The sequence below is a fragment of the Homarus americanus genome, unplaced genomic scaffold (assembly GCF_018991925.1).
Source record: "Homarus americanus isolate GMGI-L3 unplaced genomic scaffold, GMGI_Hamer_2.0 scaffold8226, whole genome shotgun sequence".
Taxonomy (NCBI): domain Eukaryota; kingdom Metazoa; phylum Arthropoda; class Malacostraca; order Decapoda; family Nephropidae; genus Homarus; species Homarus americanus.
In genome coordinates, this window is record NW_024717620.1 from 2,986,497 (window position 1) to 3,002,066 (window position 15,570).

Genomic DNA, 15,570 nt, shown 5'->3' on the forward strand with positions numbered 1-15,570 from the left:
TACCATAAATCCTGTGAAGATTAGCCTGTAAACCTCATACTCAGTAGTCTACATACCACCATGCCACCCTCACTTAGTACACAAATACTGTATACAGTAATACTATTGGACAAACTAACAAGAGCACTTAATGTCATATCACTTATACTTCAGTGACTAATTATGAAGGTGTTATTTACTTAGTCTTGGATACCATTATACAGGTAAGTTCTGACAATGGTGACACTTTCCACTGGCTATACAGTATAGCAAGTACACTGTACCCTCGTTAATTTGGATTTGGGCTTAATTTGTAATTTTCTAAAAAAGACAAATGATTTGAATTGGGAATGAATCTGAAATAACTGAGCATTTCCAAAGTCAATTATTATTATAGGAATATACTGTACTATGAATTAGATTAAGATGAATTAATTATAGTAATAGAATGTGAATTATATTGAGAGACTGTACAAAACTATATTTGGCAAAGGAAGAAGGGAGGACATCTCACCACCTCATGCTTGGCAGCCCACCAACACTTTATAACGACAGTATGCAATTCACCATAATTCCAATATCATTTCGGTTCATTTGTTGCCAGATTATTAAAACACCATAAAAAAAATAAATAACTTTCCCCCAAAATTTCCACTCAATCCCAGATGACATATTGCGCAGTAGCATATTCTCAGTCTCTTATTTAGAGCGGTAACAGCCGATTGGTCCCACTGACCTGCTCTCCCTAATAACGTTACCAACACTCAAGCACCATTGTTGACACTGCTCAAGAGGGTTGGTGCTTACCACAGGATCTGTCTTGTAGCATATTTATGAGAACTTAATAAATATTATTGGAGTCTATAATGCGTCTCCACATGCCCTGGTTTATTCACTGATTGGTTGTCTAAGTGCCGTTAACGTGTAAATTGTGTAAGTGACTTGTCACGTCACCTCACTTCCTGCCTCGTCACCTCACCCCTCGCATCGTCACCTCGTCGTGTCACATTTACGTATTATAGTAAAGTCATCCCTTGGTTATCACGCCTAATTGGGACCGCGGGATTTATTCTAATTGATTCCAGGCACCCAAGACCCGATCCCAATTTTCCCATTTTACGACCATTTAGACCCACTACAGATATAGATAATGTTATGATAAGTATCAGAAACACACATAGGCATGGCTAGGTTTATTACAAAGTGATGAAAAGGATACGCTCAATACTGTAGTCCACAAAACACGCAGCCATGCTTTTTTTATTTGGTCCCTCATCAAAGGAGTCCGTTTTCTCTCACTTCAGGACGCCTGAGTCCTCCGTTTTCTCTCAATCTTAGAGTGCACCCGAGACTTCGTTATTCCTTAGTAATGACACAGAATTTGAAATTGCAACCGGGGTTGCAATTGTTGAGACAACTTAGATATGTCTGATTACAGCAAATGTGTTATTGTCAATTTGTAGGTGAAAGATTTTATCCTCAATAGATGTAGGTGAAGCAAGGGGTTAACAATACACCTGGAAGCAAGTGCGTGATAACGAAATTCCTGGCTTGAAAAATGCGCTATAACAGCAGGTGTGCAGATTTTGATGCAGGCGTGATAACGAAAATCACGATAACTAAGTGCGCTATAACCAAGGGATGACTGTACAGTATTATTTACTTTATTATTACTGTATTTACATTTTGAGAATATTTTTGTTTTCAAAAAAATTATAAATACTTCTTTTATGTAGCAGCCAAGGCAAGGTACAAAATCTGAACAGAAAACGAATGAATAATTGAACACAAAAATTCGGAAATTGTTGAATGTAAAAATATTCCGAACTTGGTTAATTCTGATTTTTCGGTAATTCGAGCGAGCCAAAATCCTTTTTTGTCAAATTAATGAGGGTAAAGTGTACTGACATTATACAGGTAAGTACTGTCAGTGGTGATACTTTCCACAGGCTATATTGCAAGCACTACCATCAGGGTTGTCAAAAACCATGGGAAAATAGTGAAACCTCTGCATAATGGACTTCCTTTTTCACATAAGCCATGAGATGAGGGTTTTAACAGACCCTTGATATTATGGACTGTCATCTTTATATAGTTTGTTAGATGGAGGTTTCACATATAATAGACCCTCAATATAACAGACCTTCTCCATATAGTCTGCTAATTTGAGGTTTCAGTGTAGGTAGGAGTTGGACTGGTAGTAGCATGAAAATACCTGCCAATTAATTTTTTTGGTCTGGATACATTACATGACTGTAAGAAGTTGTGTTAAGAAGTAGGTTGTCTCCATATGCTTGGTTAAGGCTTCAAATTTATTAGTAACAGTCATCTTATCATCCGGAAAAAAAAAATGCATTAAAAACAATGAAAAAGGCAGAGACTACAAAAAAAAATTCAATGATTTATGTTTGGTTTAAAGTATTTGGTTTAAATTATCCAACCCTGACTGCCATACAGGGAAGTATAGTTAATGGTGGTACTACTTTCCATGGGCCACACTGCAGTACTCTTTGATCTCTCACACACACCACAACTTTAACAATCTTGTTCCATTACTTTCTTTTCCCATTTAATATTCTTCTATATGCTTACCTCTTTAAACTTCTGTTCAAACCATCAATCCATTTAAAATTTCTCATTTCTTAGTCCATATAAGGGTTGACTACTTCCCTTATAGAGTCAAACACATGTGTACTGGATAAATTCTACAGCTAAGGTTACAAATGTTGCTGATGCATTGCTGATGCTTGAGTCGGTGATACAGGCTAGGCCAAACTCACACCTAATAGGGATTTTAATTCATATAAGGAAAAACGATAATTCCTGATAAATGTACGACATGAAATAAAATGTAAATATCATAAGTGAATGTTCAAATTGTCAGCTACTAATTTCACAGCCAGTGTTTTTGCATTAGGCCAAAGTGTTCTCTCTGGCACTATGTGACGGTCGAAAACAGGAATGTTATGACGTAAATGCTCGACAATTTGTATATTTATTATGATTTTTCTGTATACACTATTTGTTTACATTTCATTTTATATCTACATTTCATTAGTCATATATGATTTTCCAAAGTGTAAACATGACATTAACTCTGTGTTTAAAAGGTAAATAGCTAAGGGATAGTGTTAACCCTCAGCCACATTTTTAACTCTTAACCATACTTATAAAGCACACCTTTAACTCTTAACCATACTTATAAGCACACCTTTAACTCTTAACCATGCTTATAAGCACACCTTTAACTCTTTACCATGCTTATAAGCACACCTTTAACTCTTAACCATGCTTATAAGCACACCTTTAACTCTAAACCATGCTTATAAGCACACCTTTAACTCCTAACCATACTTATAAGCACACCTTTAACTCCTAACCATACTTATAAGCACACTCTTAAGCTCTTAACCACAACTGAACATTTAATAATTAGATGTTGTTTCCTTCCCACCAATGCTCCCATAGTAAGATGATGTTCTTGATTCTTGATGTCTGCTGCTCCTATCACCGTCATCAGCATCTCGCCTCTCACCGCCCCCAAAATCTCGCCTCTCGCCCCCCCCAGATTCTCGCCTGTCTCCGCCCCCAAAATCTCGCCTCACCCCTTCTTCCTCTGCCCCCAGATTCTCGTCTGCTCCCCAGAGATTTCGCCTGTCGGCCTGCCGCCCCCAAAATCTCGCCTGTCGCCACCCCCAAAACCTCTCCTATCACTACCAAAACCTCTCCTATCACCACCAAAACCTCTCCTATCACCACCAAAACCTCTCCTATCACCACCAAAACCTCTCCTATCACCACCAAAACCTCTCCTATCACCACCAAAACCTCTCCTATCACCACCAAAACCTCTCCTCTCACCACCAAACCCACCATCACCAAAACCTTTCCTTTCACCATCATAATTCTTCTTATTGCCACCATATTCCCTCTTGTCACCTTCAAAATTTCTCCTGTCATTGTTGTAGTTTCTCCTCTCTCCCTCATAGTCCCTGTGACCCCCACCATATTCCCTTCTTCTATCTCCTCCTCCATAGTCTCTGCTGTTGTCCCTAGAGCCTTGTCTGTTGTCATGGTCGTAGCCTCCCTGCCGGTCGTTATGGTAACTGCTTCGACTTCTGCCTCGGAAACCTCCACGGTGTCTGTTGCGGTCGCCGCTCTCTGCTGGCAGGATTGGCGGCAGCGGTGTTGGTTTACGACAGTGCTGTTCAGAATGAAAGAAATAATATAAGATTTACATAAATACTGTATTATATTCACTTACACTCAGCGGCGACCCCATACACGAGGGGTTAGTAGACTATCTCCACTAACCCCTTCACTACAGGGAAACCACTTTTAATATTTTATTTGGCTAACGACAGAAGATTTTATTAAGCTCAGAGATGAACCCGTAGACAAGGGGTTAAGTGAACAAATGCAATGTAGAAAGAAAATAAAAAAAAATCAATATACATTTATGTTTTTTATAGAACACCTGGGTTTGACTCATGGATCTCAAAAGGGTAAATTGATCTGTTTGTTTACAAATTTTAGAAGAGAAGAGGCTATTCTTGCATCACATAAAATGACTAACAAAATAGAAAGAAAAATTCTTACATAACTCTTACTATTATTACTACAGTATTTTGTACGGTTGTTTCAGAGGAAATATCTCCCCACAAGAAAATAATTTACAACTAAACTTTACTTTTTCAGTGAAGTATCTATTTAGCGGACTATATTAACCCTTAGGCCCCGGGTGACATTCCAGAACACCCGACTATTCCCGCCACCGTTTTTTTTATTATTATTTTTGGAAAAGTTTATTTTTTCTCGAGTTATCCCCGCGTGGGCCTCTGCTGACGGTCGTGTCATATTTCAATGTGATTCTTATCTTTAAAAATTTTGTTTTTGCATAATGTAGTATAACTGATACGTATTTTGTCTTAGTATGCCTTATTATGGGTAAAAATAAGTATATATTAAATGCATCGTCCAAAAGCGTGAATTTGCTACCAAAATTTTATAGTTCATTCATGTAAAATGCTTCTGATAAACTTCCTACGTGCTTATGTTTGAAATAATGAATGTATGTATCTTTATATAATTTAGCTAAATATCTTTCTCGTCAGAAACAGTCATCCCAACGATTATGAATAAACTCATTACAGGAACATCATTACTTCAGGACAAAATCAGACAGGTTGCAACAGCCAATCAGCTGTAACTTTTGAGGAGGGGGACGGGGCATCTTTTCTCAGCTGGGAAAAAATGCGCTATAGTGAAGGGGACTGTACCTAGGCTATATGATGAGCCCCTGTAAATGCACTAGTGAAGGGGACTGTACCTAGGCTATATGATGAGCCCCTGTAAATGGACTAGTGAAGGGGACTGTACCTAGGCTATATGATGAGCCCCTGTAAATGCACTAGTGAAGGGGACTGTACCTAGGCTATATGATGAGCCCCTGTAAATGCACTAGTGAAGGGGACTGTACCTAGGCTATATGATGAGCCCCTGTAAATGCACTAGTGAAAGGGACTGTACCTAGGCTATATGATGAGCCCCTGTAAATGACTAGTGAAGGGGACTGTACCTAGGCTATATGATGAGCCCCTGTAAATGCACTAGTGAAGGGGACTGTACCTAGGCTATATGATGAGCCCCTGTAAATGCACTAGTGAAGGGGACTGTACCTAAGCTATATGATGAGCCCCTGTAAATGCACTAGTGAAGGGGACTGTACCTAAGCTATATGATGAGCCCCTGTAAATGCACTAGTGAAGGGGATTGTACCTATTTTTTTTTTTAAACGTTATAATGAGAATGTGGTTAATGTACTGCCCACCAAATTGATTTATGGTACAAATTTTGTCTGTAAGCTCAGCGGTGATTTAAGCCTCAATGCAAGATGTTCATGAAGGCACATGTGTCTCTATGGTGTCACCTGCATAACTGTGTCCATTTCTGCCACATTCTGATGACCTAGACTAATTAAATGTAATCTAACTTAACGTAACCTGGGCAACTGTATCTGCTTCTGCCACATTCTGATGACCTAGACTAATTAAATGTAATCTAACTTAACGTAACCTGGGCAACTGTATCTACTTCTGCCACATTCTAATGACCTGAATTAACTTAAGCTAACCTTACCTATGTTACATTCTGATGACCTGACCTGATTTAACCAAAACAAACATCACTGAACTATCCTGATTATTATCTCTGCTTTCCTCTGTGTTTCCATACTCATACAATCTGTCTCACTTCTAAAAGCCTGTTTTACAGCATTGTAACAGCACCTTTGCTTTATATAAATATCCACCCAAATGAATAACACCAAATATCCACCCAAATGATTAACACCAACTTATTCACCGAGTTATTCAACAAGGACTCGGTTGTTGACGATTATTCACGGCTGAGCTTGTAACTATCAGAGGTCGAGCTAGGTTAGCTGATGAATCAAAACATTTCACGCCTTGTCACATCCTCTCCCACGCTTCGTCCTCTCCTCTCTAACGCCCGGAGGAGGAGACACGCTTGGAGAGTGTATCAGATTATTACCACTTTATCAGGGGTGAACAAGTAACTCAAGTGTTCTCTCAAGTTTTATTTATTTTTTATTTATTTTTTTACAGGGATTAGCCCACCCAGGCACAGGTCACTGACCCACATCGGGGCCTGGGGGGCGAAAATGTAACAAAAATAAAAATAATTAGTTCATAGTAGATAAAATTTACAATAACAAATAAATAAATAAATAAAAATCAAATAATAACACTCATTACAGTTCCCTGGAGAGAATTCACAATAAATTCTCTCAAGTTAATATATGTGAATACAGTATAGGTATTTGTTTTGCCAATAGAGGAAAAACAGCAAGAAGAGTTTACATCAAGCCCAGCCACTTAACCCCTACGGCCAGGGCTAGGGTGATGCTGGCTGTATCCACTAAGCGGGGGAAATCGAAAAAAATCCAAACTTTACCAAAAATAAATTTTAACCTTTTTAAATGATAAAACAATCAAAGAGATGTAAGAAACACTATATATTGACCCTCTACAAACTTCCCTGGGACAGCAGTGGTGAGGGAGATTAGGGGACAGTGTTGTTTTGACAGCTGAAACTTGTGGTCACTTCGAACTTAGCGGCCATTTTCTGCTTGCCTTTGTGTCCGGGATGGCCAGTAATGCATATATTTACTGATCATAATACTTATTTCCTATAAATAATTCGTTTAGAATATTATATTTGCATTATTTATCATACAAAGTGCTCGGCAACACACATGCAGTCTGTTGCTAGGTTGTCTTGTATTTGGTATAGAAAGTAATGCATAAAATAATAATAATTCAACAAATAAATACATTCATAACATAATCATAGTATTATTTTATAGTAATACTACACTACAATACAACTACACTACTTTTAGCAATATTGCTTTGATACAACATGATAAAATGGACAAACAATGAAAATGAAACAAACAAAAGTAGGCAATTACGTTCAGAAAGCTTCCCTATGGCTGAGCGTGTGGCATGACAGCCAAATAGATACACTGGAACCTGATAACCTGTGCTGGGCATTCAAACAGTGGCGGGAAATGGTGCGAGTTCTGGAGCGTCACCCGGGGAGTGCCGGTCGGGCGTTCTGGAACGTCACCCAGGGTGAAAGGGTTAAAAAGTTCCAAAACTTTTATTTATTTATATACAGTAGAACGTTGATTTAAAGCGCTTCAATTTAAGATTATTGATTAAAGCGACACCCACAATTAAGGACAATGCTTTAATTTAAAGCGAATCTTTCCAATTTTGCACGAGTCAATCTGGTGCATCATATTTTAAAATTCGCGCCTATTGTTTCTCTGGGCACGTTACACTGTCCTACGGGCAAAGCTGTACTGTACATGTACTCAAAATAATGTATTAAATGATTACTAAAATTTTTGTCTTGTGCAAACTATAGCATGATTATATTCAAATTAATCACTTTCTTATAAGAATTCCAGCAATGTAAATTATATTCTCCCTGGTCACTTCTGTGACATTTTATATAAAAAAAAAAAAAAAAAACTCAAGCTAAAGGACATAAATAAACAAATAAATACTTCACTAGACCTTCGGCGCTAACTGTCAAACATGTCACTGTCACCTCCCTCCCCTCACTCCCTCTCTCTCCCCCATCTTCCCATCCAGGGTTTGGTGGTTATAGGATTACAACTTTTATCTTATATAATATCACAGACTAAAGTTAGGAGAATATAATTTGCATTGCTAGAATCCTTGCAAGACAGCGAATAATTTGAATATAAATGTCATATACAATATTTTGCACGAGATAAGATTTTAGCCCTTTATAATAAAATTAATTAGAACACGTCAATTCAGTGACATTTTACAAGAGAAAAACTAAAAGTCACTCTTAAGGACAGATAAATAAATAGGCATTAGACCTTGGCATCAACTTTCAAACTCATCACCTCACCTCTCTCCCTCCCCCCACTTTAATCTTTACATCAACTAATTGCTAGTAAACAGACCATTTCATGTCCCATAATTTTAGCTGTGTTGATTTATGAGTGTTTGTTTTAACATAATACTACAAAAAGCAATGTTTTGTATATTCTACGAGATGGGCTGAGGTGCATCTGGGTAGACTCTCAGTCTTTTCAGTATTTTGTTTCTCTCAAGTACCAAACTAAATTATTCCATTGAAGCAACATTTTGATTTAGTGCGAATTTGGTTAAAAGCGACCCCTCTTGGAACGTATCTCGTGTTATATCGACGTTCTACTGTACAATATATATACAGCTCCTTCCCAACTTACGACCACCCGCACTTACAACCTGCCTCAGTCCGTAATGACCATCCGCACATACGACCGCCGTAGTCAGGACCAATAAAATTTTAAAATGATGCACGCATTTTCCATACCGAAACGTTTCCGTCCCGTACGAGAGCGTGGCTTGGGTCACAGCGTGGAGCGCTTAGTTGGTGTTTGGCTGTCGTTGTATTCGCAATTGATCACACTGTGTACTGACATTATTTTCGTATTTAATTTACTTTACCATCACTGGAAAGTGTACAAGTGAGAGCGCTGGTGGTGCTCAGAAGAAAAGGAGACAGTTAATTACTTTTGAGACAAAAATGAAGATAATAATGTAGTATGAAAATGGAAAAACTGCAGCAACAATTTCACGCGACCTAGGGTTTTCGCACTCGATCATATCCACTATTCTGAAGCACAAGGAACGTATTTGTGATGTAGTGAAAGAATCAGCACCTATAAAGGGAACTACAGTCATGCGCCGGTTAACGTCCGACCGAACAACGTCCGATCGCATATATGTCCGTGCCCCCCCCCAAAACGTGACGCCTGCTGGACCACCACTCCACGACCCCCTGACGGAGACATGATGATCCTCCCCATACTGGTCAGATATTATGTGTTAAAGGAATATGCTTCCTTACTTAGGCTTTTTTTAAGCATTTGCTTACAGGTGAAATGTTAACCTACATCTGTTGAGGATAAAATCTTTCACCTACAAATTGACAATAACACATTTGCTGTAATCAGACGTATCTACAGTAGTTGCCTCAACAATTGCAACCCCTGTTGCAATTGGGGTTGCAATTTCAAATTCTGTGGCATTACTAAAAATAGTAAAGTTTCTGGTGCACTCTAAGATTAAGAGAGAGAAAACGGAGGACTCAGGCGTCCTGATGTGAGAGAAAACGGACTCGTACGATGGGGGACCAAATAAAAAAAGCATAGCCACATGTTTTGTGGACTACAGTATTGAGCGTATCCTTTTCATCACTTTGTAATAAACCTAGCCATGCCTACGTGTGTTTCTGATATTTACCATAACATTATATATATATTTAGAATTATATATATATTTAGTGGGTCTAAATGGTCGTAAAATGGGAAACTTGGGGTTGGGTCTTGGGTAAATGAACCAATTAGAATAAATCCCATAGGTTCTGTACTTTCGTTATCGGCGGGGTCCCAATTAGGCGCTATAACCAAGGGATGACTGTACTGTACTGTACAGTGACCCCTCGTTTAACGAACACCTCGGTTAACGTAATTTCGATTAACGAACTGCCTTCCATAAGGATCTTCAATTCGGTTAACGAAAAAAAATTCGCTTAACGAACTTCTTACGAACCGACCTCAACATGTTTTCGCTTGCACTGACCGGGCAACCAGCTTTAGTATCAGTCCGCCAATACATTAATCGGTTCTAGGGCTTAAATTCCTTACTATTTTTGTAAATATCAAGAAGTTTATACTATTCAATAATTTTAAAAGTTTAATATTCAATTTTTTAGTCATTTTAACAATTATTGAACAAAATTGAAGGTAAAGTGACTAGTTTAATGCGCGGCATCCAGCCTCTTTACACAGCAAACAGGCGTCAGTCTCTCTCTGTTTTCACTGGAGGTAACATCTTGCTTGAGACTCTCTTCAACTAAACGCTTTTTTTCTGTGTTTCCAAGCAAATTATTGGTCATTTTGAAATATATTTTATATATTGACAATATATAATGCAGTGCAGCATTGATTTAAAGAAAATAATCTTGAATTAAACCAGAGAGCTAAAATTTTATGGGTGAAATGGCACCATGGGGTGACTTCTCTTCCACCCCAATGCCTTCTCTTCTTCCTTCTCCTCCACCCCCATTCTAAATCCCATCATCATCATCATCATCCAGGAGCCTTCTACATATACACCTCAAAGTAAGTGAACTTTTCTACCATTTTTGTTGAATTTAGGAAATTTTCGGTGAGCTGGAACCAATTACCCAAAAACCCATTGAAACAATGGTTTCGGTTAACGAACGTTTCGGTTAACGAACGACCTTCTGGAACGGATTGAGTTCGTTAACCGAGGGGCCACTGTATATACTTGTGACACTGGCCAGTTGCTTCTGGTGTTATGGTACAGGGGTACCAAGTGACAGCACTAGGATCCCGCTTCCTCCATCAAGGAATAAACAATTAAAATTTAAATTGGAAAAAAAAAAATTCAAATAAATTACTATCTTACAAGAATCCCTCCAATGTAAGTTATATTCACCCAGGTCGTTTGGGTGGAAAATTATGAGAAGAGCTTTGTCACTCTTAAGTAATGATAAATAAACACTCAGGCAGGCCTTCAGCGCCAACTGTCAAATCTTGTCTCAAATAAATAAACAAACAAACACCAGACATTCTGTCCCCTTATTTTAAGTAACTAACCATAAATAAATACAAAAAGTAAAAAAAGATCAAAAGTGAGAAATAATATACTGTATGTATGTTGTGTTGTCAAAGTTAGAGGAACAATTCAAACTGCAATTGTGTGTAAATGAGGCAGAAAGTCAGGTCAGCGCTGAACCTGGGACTTGGTCACAATTTTCATGATGCCATATGGCAGCAGGGTCTACCATTAGACAACACATTATGCTTCCAATATCTTCCCAGGCGGTAGTATCTACCTGTTTGGTAGCTGCCTACTACCTACACAATTTTTAGTAATATTACTTTGATACATGATAAATTAGACAATGAAAATAAGCATCAAATTTAATTACCAAGACGCGTCCCATTGGCAGCTGTAAGAAGAGGGGGAGATGGGCTATTTTTATCCCGTCTTTGTGTCTGAAGTGGCCAGTAATACCATATATTTACTGATCATAATACTTATCTCCTATAAATAATTAATTTAAAATTTATTTTTTACATAGAATATTCAGTAAATGACTTTTAAATAAATAAACAAATACAGTTTTACCCCGCTTAACGCGCTTTCACTTAACGCGTTTTCGCATATACGCGGTGCCTTGCCAAAGCTGAACTTTCACTTAACGCGGGTTTTTTCCACAGCTACGCGGTGAGTGTCCGGCTCGGATGCTATTTTTAGATTTTGACCACGCGCCACGCGCCACCCACCCGCCCGCCTGCCTGCCTGCCTCTCCCTCCTCCTCCCTCCGCTTGGGTAAGCGGCGCGGTAAGGTTGCGCAGTGTGTGTCTTTGTTGCGTTATCACTGACGTCATATGACGTCTCGGACTGTGATTGGCCATGCAGCCCTACCCCCCTCTGCTGCTAGCTGTAATTGGCTTAAAGTATTATGACGTGACTACCCCGGGGAGGGAGGGAGGGAGGAGAGACGACGCTTGACCTAGCCGCGGCAGTTTCATCCCTCAAGGCCACGCCGGGTTAACGCGCATCCATTGTTCCGTAAAATGGCTTCCGCCGGACCACCACCCCCAGAGAGAAACCTTTCCTTACCTGGACCCAGCGGCACTAAACCAAAGAAGACACGACGTTCATTAAGCTACGAGCTGAAGTACCAAATTGTTCAAGATTTGGAGAAAGGAAGACGCCAAGTTGATCTCGCGCGCCAGCATGGCGTCAACGAATCTACGATTCGTACAATAAAGAAGGATGCAGCCAAGATAAAGGAGCACATGAAGATCACAAAGTCTGCAGGTGCTTCATCTATCAGGTATTGCCAGAACAGGGTGCTGGCAAAAGTGGAAACTTTGCTGGTGAGTTATTTGGTGCGTCAGGCGCGACGCAACATGGCGGTGGACACGCGCTCAGTGCAGGAGTACGCACGTGAGCTATACGCAGCAGTGACACGTAAACTGGGAATTGCAGAGCCCAAACCCTTCAATGCTTCCATCTGGTTGGCTGGCATAGAGTTGTAAGGAAGAAGGAAGACAAACGCATCACCACCACATCCTGTAAACCAATATGTGTTGGTGAGGAATGACGAGTGCTGCACGTAAGGCGTGGATGTCCTCTTCTCTGTCCCTCTTCTGGTTTGACAACTGTTTTGTTCCTGACGTGCAGAAATTCTGCGAGCAACAGAATGTTCCTTTCAATATTTTGTTGCTCCTTGACAACGCACCTGGACACTCGCCCCTACTTATGGATCGTCACCCCAACGTAAAAGTGGTCTTCCTTCCTCCCAACACTACGTCATTAATCCAGCCCATGGACCAGGAGTTAATCTGCAATGTTAAAGCTGCATACTCGGCAAAGAAATTCAAGCTCCTGAACGACTCTACCAACACCAAGGATGAGTTGCGTAAGCTGGGTGACACCGACAGCGAGAGTAAAAGCGACGAGGACAAGGAACAAGAGGCGGCGACTCAAGAACTTCTCGTCAAACAATTTTGGAAGAAGTTTAACGTCAAACAAGCTGTAGACTTCTTGGTGGAGGCATGGGATCTGCTGACTATTGCTACGATTCGTCACGCATGGAGACATGTGTTGCATGGCATACCAGGTGAGAGGAGGAGTGAACCTGTGACTGGTCAGGTTCAGACTGTTGCAGTAGCAGTGGACCTTGCCAGAGAAGCTGCGCTCAGTATTACAGCTGAAGGCTTCTCCGAGACCACCAACGAAGACATCATGGAGGTGATCAGAGATCCTGAAGTGACTGCCGACGAGATGTTGGAAGAAGAACCCGCCAGTGAAGAGGAGGAAGAAGGTGCGTCATTCTCCGAAGAACCTAGTTTAAGTCATAGTGATATTAAGTGTCTCATAGAGTTAACAGAAAAAATTAAGTCCATCGTTTCCAGCGACACTGACGATGAACGCCATGACGTCTTCCATACCCGACTGGTGCAGGCTATGGAGCCGTACATCACGGTGTATCATGACAACATCAAAGCCAGCCGTCAGCAAAGCATAACCGAGTTCTTCGCCCGCAACCCACCACAGCCAGCCCAAGCCAGTGATAGTGATAGTGAAGTTGATTTTGAGGGATTTGTCAGGGAAGCCATAACAACTGTAAGTGACAGTGATATTGATTCACCTAGTAATGGTGATTCACCTAGTAATGGTGATTCACCTGAGGGCAGTAATCTGCCCTCTGCCTCGGAACCAGCCTCCATCCCCGTATGCCGACCCATCTCTTCTACTACCGTGAGTGTTCCTCAAAAATTTTCGTTTTTTAACCTATTCTTTATTTTTCCTATGTTAACCTTTATCTTTCCTAACCTAACCTCTTCTATATTACTTGTTTTTCATGCCACCATAAAGTTAAGATAGAATTTTTACTACAACATAGTTATTTGTCGTCAAAAAGTGGAGTTTGGGGGTCGGGCTGGGTTCTATTGGAATTAATCCCATATGTTCTGTTATTCACTTAACGCGGGACCCTCTGGGTTCAATTGACCGCGTTAAGTGGGGTACAACTGTAATTCGGTAAATCTATTTCAAGTAAATGGAAAATAAGCAAACAAATGTTATTTACCACCACCCTTCCCTCTGGCTCAGGGTGAGATGGAGGGGAGATAAGGAAGGCTATTTATAGCCCGTCTTTGTGTCTGAAGTGATCAGTACCCTAATGCACCATAAATAATTCATTTAACATTTATTTTGTTGTATATATATATATATATATATATATATATATATATATATATATATATATATATATATATATATATATATATATATATATATATATATATATATATATATATATATATATAATGGTGGTCCCATTAGAGGTTCACGGCGCCATAAGCTCGTTCAACAGGCTTTGTGTGAAATATAACAAAGTTAGGACTGCATTTAGTATCCTGGTGGTCCAGCGGTTAGCGCTCCCCGGTCACAGTCATAGGCTGTGTGCCGTGGGTCGAATCCTGGGGGTTGAGGTGTTGATTGTATGTAGAAGTCCGCGTGCTTTATTGGGCTAATGAAATATATATGATCCTCGTGTTTCGAAGCCGGATTTGGTAAAACGTTACTCTGACCACCTAAGTGATACGGGTGGTCCCCATTAGAGGTTCACGGCGCCATAAGCTCGTTGAACAGGCTTTGTGTGAAATATAACAAAGTCTAGGACTGCTTTTAGTATCCTGGTGGTCCAGCGGTTAGCGTTCCCCGGTCACAGTCATAGGCTTGTGTGCCGTGGGTTCAAATCCTGGCGGGTTGAGGTGTTGATTGTATGTAGACGTCACTATTGTTTACACTACACCAGCGGGTAACATTTGATGACATTACTTGAAGTGAATTGGCCTTATTTTAAAAAACCAAGGCTGGTTGGTAAAGGACTACTGAGTCAGTGGGTAAGTACCACTGTACTACATTTGAGAGGTTAGTTTTTCTCACATCCACTCTCAACCCCCAGCCAACACCTCAGGTTGGCTACTCTCATCCTCACCCCCAGCCAGCACCTAAGATACAAAATTTATAAAGTTTAATTATAAACAATATATAAAACAGCTATAAGGGTAAGATATATCACCTCCATGAACTCCTTGTCATGTTCAGTGTAGCGGTCGGCAGCTTCCTCCTCCAACTGAGTGAGGTAGTTAGTATCCAGTTCAACCATGTCGTCCAGAGAGGCATTGTCCTGATGGTCACCAGCCATGACGTTAATATTTATGAAACTTTGGTACTCCGACAAGCAGTGAATCTGAAACTGAGGGATTACAATAACAAGTGAATCTGAAACTGAGGGATTACAATAATAAGTGAATCTGAAACTGAGGGATTACAATAACAAGTGAATCTGAAACTGAGGGATTACAATAACAAGTGAATCTGAAACTGAGGGATTACAATAACAAGTGAATCTGAAACTGAG

At 39.9% G+C, this 15,570-nt stretch overlaps 1 protein-coding gene across 7 annotated transcripts in view; it reads right to left on the bottom strand.

The window, feature by feature from the left end:
* Positions 1 to 3,650: 3,650 nt before the first annotated feature.
* The window catches only part of LOC121858952, a 50,373-nt gene continuing 38,453 nt past the window's right edge, over positions 3,651 to 15,570 (bottom strand). For 4 of the 7 annotated variants that reach the window (XR_006087583.1, XR_006087578.1, XR_006087582.1 and 1 more), the window contains 2 exons: positions 15,229 to 15,405; positions 3,651 to 4,183 (listed from right to left, as the gene is read on the bottom strand). Coding sequence is in view for 1 of the 7 variants with exons in the window: in XM_042355609.1 (XP_042211543.1) it covers positions 15,359 to 15,405 (47 nt within the window). In the remaining 6 variants the exon portion in view is untranslated. The remainder of the gene's footprint in view (positions 4,184 to 15,228; positions 15,406 to 15,570) is intronic. The other 3 variants (XR_006087579.1, XR_006087580.1, XR_006087581.1) reach the window with 3 other exon arrangements.